Source organism: Perna viridis, chromosome 10 (assembly GCF_037379345.1).
Source record: "Perna viridis isolate PV_CMFRI_1.1 ecotype Kerala chromosome 10, ASM3737934v1, whole genome shotgun sequence".
Lineage (NCBI taxonomy): Eukaryota > Metazoa > Mollusca > Bivalvia > Mytilida > Mytilidae > Perna > Perna viridis.
This window is the reverse complement of record NC_142454.1, coordinates 30,866,307-30,875,810: the sequence shown is the minus strand read 5'-3', so window position 1 is coordinate 30,875,810 and position 9,504 is coordinate 30,866,307. Positions and strand designations below refer to the sequence as shown.

General features: G+C 34.6%; 1 protein-coding gene across 1 annotated transcript; it reads left to right on the top strand.

Annotated features, from left to right (window-relative positions):
* Positions 1–5,264: 5,264 nt before the first annotated feature.
* Positions 5,265–9,008, top strand: LOC148605352 (uncharacterized). The gene is made up of 2 exons (XM_088549983.1): positions 5,265–5,428; positions 6,772–9,008. The coding sequence occupies exon 2, from the start codon at positions 6,786–6,788 to the stop codon at positions 8,508–8,510; it is 1,725 nt and encodes a 574-aa protein (XP_088406109.1). The 5' UTR covers positions 5,265–5,428; positions 6,772–6,785; the 3' UTR covers positions 8,511–9,008.
* Positions 9,009–9,504: the final 496 nt, after the last annotated feature.

The following is a 9,504-nucleotide window of genomic DNA, read 5'->3' as shown; positions in this document are numbered from 1 at the left end:
TGTACAAGAATTTTTATGATTTCATATGGGTAAAACACTAATGAATATTTGTCGTATTTAGCCAATATCATTATATTAGGTCCTTATAAAGTATAATAATTCATAAAAATTCCATAATTTAAGAAATCGAAATTGAACAAATATTTCATTTCAATCCAATGAAAGAGTAATCAAGGGAACTAAGGTTATAGCGGTAATCACAAGAATGTAATCCAGGGACAAAGACCAGACATGGAAAACAGACATACACAACAAAGAACATAGAGTAATTAAAATCATACATACAAAGTAACAAACGCAAATGAGCAACTCGGACTCCACTAAAAACTGGGAGCATGGACCAGGTGCACCGGTAGGGTAAGCGTTCGCTGCTTTTCTAGAAACACTTGTAGAGTTGCTCATAAAAAGTCAAGTCCGGGGTAGACAACGAGGAAAGGAAAACTATGACCCGTTGAATAAATTAGTTTTTATGAAAGAGTTCAATAATTCCAATCAAATGTACTGTCAATAAACAAATTCCACCTTTCTAAATGTCAAATCAGGTTTTGGAATGCAGATATTGCCTACTTTTCAGAAAAAAAATGCATTAATTCTAAAAACTGTGATGCTGATGCATAAAGAGAAATACCTTTCAAATAATTATTGTGGTAGATAGCCCAACCTATGTATATTGCCTTGCACACTACAAGTGCGTGGTGAGTACGGCATGCATTTTTATTTACCTTAAACTTTCTGGCAGTTCGCTGGAATATTCTATTTTCTTCTCTCTTTTTATTATCAAGTTTTTGTTTTGCTAAAAAGAGTATTTTTAACTGAGATATAAAAGGTTCATAAACGTGATGTTACAATTGAAATGGAAGACGGCAATGCTGAAGTGTGTAGTTTTAATACCAGGAATGATGATAGAGTGAAGGGAATATATGCTTGTGATGCAAGAAATGACAAAGGTGAACGTCTGGTAGACTTATTTGTGGAAACGGCAGCTTAGTGGTAATATCTTCCATCGTAGGGAGACACATAAACTGCCTTGGATTGTTTCAAGCAATAGAGAAAAGAACTAAATGAATTATAATGGAAAAAGTAGAAGATCATTGCACAACGTATTTGTTATAAGAAATGTGAATGTAGTTTGCGATCATTACATAGTGGTTGCAATCATAACGCTGAAACTGAAAGAGCCCTTAACCGGTTTGAAAAATGAGTCCGAAATATAATGTTTCCAAATCATCTGACCCCAAAAGTCAAACATGGATTCAAACTGGAAATAAGGAACAAGTCCCAACATTTAGAATATTAATGCTTGACGACCCAGCTAGAAATACTACCTCTTGAGTGTAATTCAATGATAAATGCCAGCAAGTACACACAATCTACTCTATAACAAGAGAGAAAAAATAATCAGAATCAAAAGAGATGTGCATAAAGAATGGATACTGAAACTTGGACGCTTACCCTACCGGTGCACGTGGTCCATGCTCCCAGTTTTTAGTGGAGTCCGAGTTGCTCATTTACTTTTGTTACTTTGTATGTATGATTTTATTTACTTTATGTTTTTTGTTGTGTATGTCTGTTTTCCATGTCTGGTTTTTGTCCCTGAATTACATTCTTTTGATTACCGCTATAACCTTTGTTCCCTTGATTACTCTTGGACACAGATTGATGAATGATATGATTTAAACAAGATCATATGTCAAACACGCTCTTAATGGTTGAGAGAAAGGCTGGGAGAAATGCATCAAAATAAGTTCCGACAGCAACACGTTTGTTATTAAGTTGCTTCCTGGGATTTTATGATGAAATGTATAATCATTCCAATCTGTCTGCTCTTACGAGGTAATTTACAATGTAAATCCAATAGTTTTTAGTGTATTTTAGTGTCATTCACAGAGTTATTTCACTTTCTTTTGAATTCCACAGTACATTCTATATAATTTATATCTCGTATGAACAGGGGTTACTAGTATATGAAAAACCAAATTTTTTATTCATGTTTAGTTTAAAAATATGTAGGCTTTCCAACCATGAATCACATTTTGTATGACTCTTAGCTGGAATACTTTTAAGTACATTTGGACTTGGTAGTAGTTACACCTTTTTACCTTCAAGGAAAGAAATTCAGAAATATATTTCAGAAGTTGAAAAAAAGAAAGCGACTAAATCCACTCCTAGCAGCAGGTATTTTACACCGAGTATCTCACAGCATATGGAAAGGTGCACTAAAGCCAAAATGCTAGTTTGAGGGTAATATCATACGGGTACCAGGTCAGTGAGCCTTTACAAATTGTAACAACTGGAAAAGAATCATCTGATTCTCAATCCCAATTAAGGTATTATAGAATTTAATATAGAGAATCAAAGAAGCCGTGGATGAGAAACTACGAAAAGTACTAGCTGAATTCTGGAAAGGTAGAGAGTGCATTGTCAAGGAAAATTATCTTTTACCAATTCTTTATATTTTAAAAAATCCTTCGATAGCTTGCATAGTAACAAACAATGGGAAATTCTTCTTTGGGATATTCAATAAAACCGTGCAATTCATCACGATTAGATTAGGACACTAAATTACAAATACAACTCTGGTATACGACAAGAATTGTCATGCCATCTGTATAATTTATTATTGCTATTAATAGGACAATGAGACCAATATAATCAGAAACACAACACTGGACCGAAGTGAACAATATATTATATATTGCCCTGGAAAATAACCAGAGGAACCAAGGTTATAGCGGTAATCAAAAGAATGCAAACCAGGGACAAAGACCAAACTTGGAGAATAGCTATACAAAACAACACAACACGATCCACGAGTTCATGATGACGACCATAAAACTTTTGTAGTGATGAATTCAATTTTTCAACAACATAACCCTGTTCCAGAAGATATACAAAAACTCTACGTGGTTACCGCAAGTTCTGGCAAGATATGGACTATAACAATCTAGCACTGCTATCCCACAAAGCTGTCAAACAGGAAGTGAAATCAAAATCAAAACAAAATACTAGATTGGACTTAAGTCAGTGTCAAGAACACAAAGTTAATCAAAGACCACCAGTGATATCATATTGGAAAACAGGTCAAAATTGTATATTCGTTTAATTTCCTAGAAAGTTAAGTTGAAAGTGAAGGTTTGCAGTCTTAATTTTACTAAGACATCAAAACTGAAACTATATATTTAGTAATATCTGTCCGTTTCTGCACGTCATCAACAAATATTCTTTCATGACAACTGCCTTAGGGTGATAATAAAAAATCCTGGCCTGATAAAATATCCAATATGGACTTGCACAGAATAACAAATGCCAAAAAACAAGGAGGCATTTTTATCATAAGAGATGTGGGTGTTTTATGGATCACGTTCGTTCCTCGCAGACCATCCGGAAACAATCATGATCAAGTTGGGCCTAAGACTGATATATGGAGGTAGAAGGAAAGCGGTAAGAAATAAACCAATACGGCGACACTTAAAAAGCAGTATGTCAAGAAAAAATCACGCTAATCCGTTACATATATCATAAACTCAAGTGATTATTATTAATATTTTTTACATCTTCATGGATAAATTTGGGAGAAAGATCTGCCAATCCCCCTACCCTAAACGTAGTTTTTTTTTATAATCATCATTGTCTAGGGTCCGGTGTAAGAAAAAGTATTAGTGTCTTCGCAGAATATTATTGAAGGATAGCTTCACAGTTTACGTGATTTTGTCGGATTGATCGAACGCACCTCCATGTCATGATTATTAACGAGGGAAAGATTTTCCGCAGGATGGCTTCACTGCAGGATAATATGAGGGAAACGTGATTTTATCGGGTTGATCGAACGCACCTCCATGTCATAATTATTATCGAGGGAGAGATTTTCCGCAGGATGGCTTCACTGCAAGATAGTATTGGGGAAATGGAATTTCATCGGGTTGATCGAACGCACCTCTATCTAAAAATATTTTTATCTGCAGGATAGCTTTACTGCAGGATTATACCGAGGGATAGCTTCACACTAATACAAAATATTATACAGTAGGAAGAGGATACACCTAGGACACAAAGACAAATACAGAAGAAAAGAAAAAGCTTGCCTTTTCTGTATGTGCCTATAGGTTAATGTACTAATTAATTCAGTAAGTTTTTTTAAAATGGTGATTTGGTCCGAAGTATTTAATCGATAATGACAAGCTCATATAAAATTTGAAAACAGGTCAAGCTGGCGTATCTGTGTAGACCAAATAATAATAGGATAATTAATTGGAAAGAGTGAACAACCAATTGATTATCCAATTTATTTTATAGATGTTCTCCATAATTTAACGATGTTTTCAACATGAATTTAAATTCTGTGATTGGCGGATTGTTGTGAAAGAGCGAGAGTGAAATTATCAAATTTTTTTTCAGTGTGAATTATCGAAATGTATTACACTGGGAACATTCGATCAACCACTACTGTTTATATATTAATCAATTTTTAGTTAAATATGAAAATCTCGTTATTAAGTCGCCGATTGCGAAGTGGAGGTGACTTATTGTTTTTACTGTGTTTCTTCATATTATTATTTTAATTCTCCTGTCATAAAAATTGTTCGAAGTAAAAATTATTCAAAATTTCCGCCCCTTTTCTCAAAAATGGCTGGTCCGATTGAGATGAAACTTCACAAGACGTAATAACTATTCTTCGAAGGATGCAGAACTTTGAGAAAAAAAATTTCCAGCTGCCGCCATTTTTTAAAAAATGCCGGTCGGACTAAAGGTACCCATTTATACACAGGAAATTTGAATATCTTATATCTCGAAAACTGCTGATGAGAATTTGACTAAACTTAGTAGATATATTTAGTTTAATAGTCCAAACAAAATCCCGGAAAAAAATCGCGTGCATCTTGGCCGCCATTTTCAAAATGGCCTCCAACGCGGTCAAAAATTCAAATTTGTCCGATTGTGATGAAAACTGATATCTAGGTTCTTTGCGCTGCCTCAATTAGTAATAAGCAGTTCAATTGACGATATGTTTCTCAAAAGACAGACTTGGAAACGGGAGGCGACTTCTACACATTTCGTGGAAACGTAAGTTTTAATTTCTACTTTAAATTGCTGCAGGATCTCCAATTGAATTCATGTGGAAGATAATTAATCACCTACGTTTATCAACAAAGCACAACGGATCTATGGTATATATAATGTTATCTGTCAAAATTGTCTATATGTACAGGGCTTTGTCATTTAATCGTTACCATCAAAATTCTACCACTTCAGAAGAAAGAAGTTTAATCGTTATATTGGAATATTGCCATTTAAACCCCGCAGTTTTAAACACATTTATGCATGAGTTGTGAAATATGAGTAATAATGATTTGCCGGGACTACTACATCAATGGCAGGCTTCACCTTCTTTGACTATTCGTTACGTCTTTCTGTAACTGTATAGATTAAGGTAAGGATGGTTACAAATTAAAGTGAGGAATTTAAGGTTCTAGAATGTGCAAATGTAGTATTTTCGTGTTTGTTTGGATGACGTGATCAACGTCTTCGAAATAAATTGTCGATTATGGGTTTATGATATGAATCAGTTCCTGCGATTCCAACAAGTATAGTGAGTACCAATGAGTTGGGGAAGTAAAATAAAATACATGCAGCCTCGGTTAGAGCACACTTAGTTAAGAAATGAAAACCAAAATAAAACTCGGTTAAAGCGAAATTAAGTGAAACTTGGTCAGGTGAGTACATGTACAGGGCCAATTACTACGAAAACGAGCGATTATTTGTTTGTGAATCTTTTGTTTTCCTGATGCTAATAACTGATTTACAGAATGGACAAATCGGTTAAAGTCGCGAAAGGGAGTGAAACTAAGTTAGGTAAGTACAACCTATCGTATCAATTTAAAAAATACGGATGTCAAGGGACAAAGAGACAGTTACAACGATAAACACAAAAGAAACTAAAAAAAAGCAAACCAGACATGGAAGCGTTCTCAAATGTACCGACAAGGTAAGCGTCCTCTGCTTCTTCTCTTAATGGAGACATCCACTGGTTTGCTATTTCATAGCCGTGTCTCCTGGTCCATGTTCCCACGTTTTAGTGGATCATCTACATTTGTTTCATTGTATGTATTATTTCGGGTATATTATGCGCTTTGTTGTGTGTGTCTGTTTCCCATGTGTGATATTTGTCCTTTGATAACATTCTTTTGATTTCCGCTAGAATCTTGGTTCCCTTGATTACTCCTACCAATGGAACGGTTGTGAAGCTACTGTTGAAAAATTAAAAACCTTAAATTTCCTTGAAAAGAAATATTTAAAAAAAAAATAATAAAAGAACATGAGAACAGAAACGTAGTCCTGCTTTATCAGGGCCATAATCTCTCTAAACTTTTACACGTTGTCTTTGTCTTTGTTGAACTTTGATTTCACTTAACGTGGATAACTTTCACTTTGTATATATTGTAATAACTTAGTCGTGCTATTAATGGTATTTCAAATTCGTACAAATATTATTAGCTGGACGGTTACATTATTCTGTATTTTTATCAAAATTTCATTGATTGTGTCATTGTTACATTGAATTACATTGTCTCCATAGCTTTGCTGCTGTTTCATTTTGAATGTGAAACATATTTACTTAGTTGCAATGAACATAAGTACTGTTTACAGTGAATTTATTGTGACTTTTTGAAAATTTTCAAAACGTTGTACATGTAGTGTTTCAACATTACCGTGTAAACATGAATTACTTATAAGAGACATTATTATCACGGACATTTGTTTCATTCCTCATAGGTCAAAGGTCAAGAATGAACTGTGACGTTTGCTTTCATCGCCATCTTACTTCGTCAGCGGTCACTTGGTGTCCAGAATGTGATGAGAAACTGTGTGAAGACTGTATACAGCACCATGACGTCTCTAGGTCGACACGTGACCACAAAACTATAAAAATATGTGACTACCAAAAGTTACCTTCTTCCATAATAGATATAAAATACTTCTGCCCGAAACACGATGAAAAATTTCTCCACTATTGCAGTAGCCATAATGAAGCCCTCTGCAAAAAATGTATTTTAGATGAGCATAAAACTTGTTATGGTGTGCGATTACTTGATGAGGTAACCAGAAACGCAAAATCGTCCGCGGAACTCGATGATTTAGTGAACGCCTTGGACAATATAGAAGATAACATCCGACAAATTGAGGATGACCGACACTTAAACATGTCAGATATCCTCAAAGAGAAGACTAAATTTCAGGATAGAATTAAAAACATAAAACAACAAATTAACAACAAGATAGACAACATCGAAAAGAAAGCACTCGATAAGCTAACTAAAGCATATGAGAATGAAGAAAAAAAGTCCAATGCAGTACTCAGGCAGTTGAAAGAAATAGAAGTGCAAGTTCAGAAGATGAAAGCAGACATTGAAACAATACAAATGTACGCTTCTAATTTTCAAACATTCATCTCAACGAAGGAGATGGGCATACACGTGGCAGAAGCTGAGGCTTTCCTACAGTCAATTTTCAAAAATGACGACTTAAAATCTACCCAGATCAACTTCAAACAATCTTCCGACATGATATCTATCAGTGATCATCTCGACCGCCTTGGCGATATTTCTGTAGAGTCTAGGTTCCCAGCTATACAGTACCTAGACGCTGGTAGATCTAAAGCACAAATAATACTTCGTCGAAGGGAAGGGCCATTACAAAGAGAGACAGCAAATTCAAACATATTAGAGGCTCGACCGAAATCACGTATGGAGCGCTCTTTTAAAGGAAAAACTTTGACTCTACGAACAAATATGTTGCCCTACGCAATCAAGAGTATAACTGCATGCTGCTTCCTTCCAGGGAAACGTCTTCTCTTATCCGGCAACCAAAATCTAGAAATTTTCGACTTGAGCGGTACTTACGTGCGTGGTTTTATTTTTGAAAAAGAAGTTTATGCCATAACATGCATCGACCCGGGAACGCTTGGGGTCTCTTCTGGTAGAGAATGTACATTTTCTATTGTCGAACTTGACCAAATGAATTCATCAAATTCTATGGCTACATCGGCACCCTGTCTTGGAATATGTGTCCTCGATGAACGTTTAATTTACGGAATTCAAGGAAAAGGAATATTTGTTTACAACATCGAAAGCCGCAAAACAACTATTGAGTATAAAATGGAAAATTTATCATGGGGTTCACACATGGTAGCTCTTGATGAGAGGGTGTTTTTGACGGACCCGAATACCAATACAGTCATTGCGCTAAATTCATCCTTTAAATTGGTATGGACTTTTCAAAAAAGCGACTTGCTGTCTTCTCCGACGTGCATTACAATAGACGATGATGAGGTGTTATATATCGTCGGGCAAAAATCAAGAAATGTCGTTGCGATCAAATCGGACGGTTCCCGGAGCACAGAAATTTTCGGGAAAAGTAAAGATATCGAAACCCCCAAAAATATAAGTGTTTATGAACACACACTGTTTATCGCTTGTGGTGGTGACAAGGCATGCATGTTTGAACTATCTTAATATAATTATCAAGCTGTCTAGGAATTCCAAACGAATCGTCGGAAACTTTTCAGAACGGTCTTTCTCATTTCTACCAGATTGTACTTATACTTATTATTAGCGTAGGTGCAGTGGCATAGGATTTCTGACAGTATAAACATGTATGATGAATGACGCCTGTTTTCTTTTTTTTTAAAATTGACTGAAAGAAAAGGAAAATGCACAATTTGAAACAAAAATAAGTGTCACTTCAAAAAAAAAAAAAAAAAAATTATAAATAAAAATAAATAAATAAATAAATAAAAAATAAAATAGGTTTTGAGCTTCCTGCTTGTGTTCGATCTAAGGCAGTGAATAGTTTTGCCTGACTTTAGATAATGTTTAACAAAATATTGTTATGTAAAGATGCGATTAGCTTCTGGCTGTACTCTGAAATAAAAAAAAATCATTTATACAATATGATAATAAGCGAAATATGTTTGGTTTGTTCTTTAATTATGAAATCATTTTGTTTTCTTTAAAACTAAGTCGCGAGAAAAGTCAGAACACTCGGCGGAAAATACAGAATGTTAGGCAATTGGTTTTTGATATTGGCTTTATCACGGGTATCTCATTCGGCCATTTATCTTTTTCTTACGTTTCGGTTCCATTTTTCTCCTAATACTTACTCAAGGTAAAGACTACCTTCCTTGGCAAATGTCTGAAAACTAGCATCAGTTTTTCATATTGAAAATGTGAATCATTCCTTCTGAGAAGAAATTATACAACAAATGTGAAACTTTGCATTAGTTCAACTTCTTTTTTATATTTTATTTTATCTTTTTTTTTGACATGTTGACACATCTTTACAACTAACAATGGTAATTTATATCAAAGTTAATAATAAAATACAGTTTTACTTAATCTTAGTGCCACATGTATTTCGGTCAGTCTAGAATACAACAAATAACAATACATACATACATACATACAAGATTCCCATCCTTAGAATAGACTTCTTTTTAAAGAGTAACCA

Bases quoted from the DNA above. Each gene is read 5' to 3' on its own strand.
- LOC148605352 (XM_088549983.1), top strand. From the start codon at position 6,786: ATGAACTGTGACGTTTGCTTTCATCGCCATCTTACTTCGTCAGCGGTC.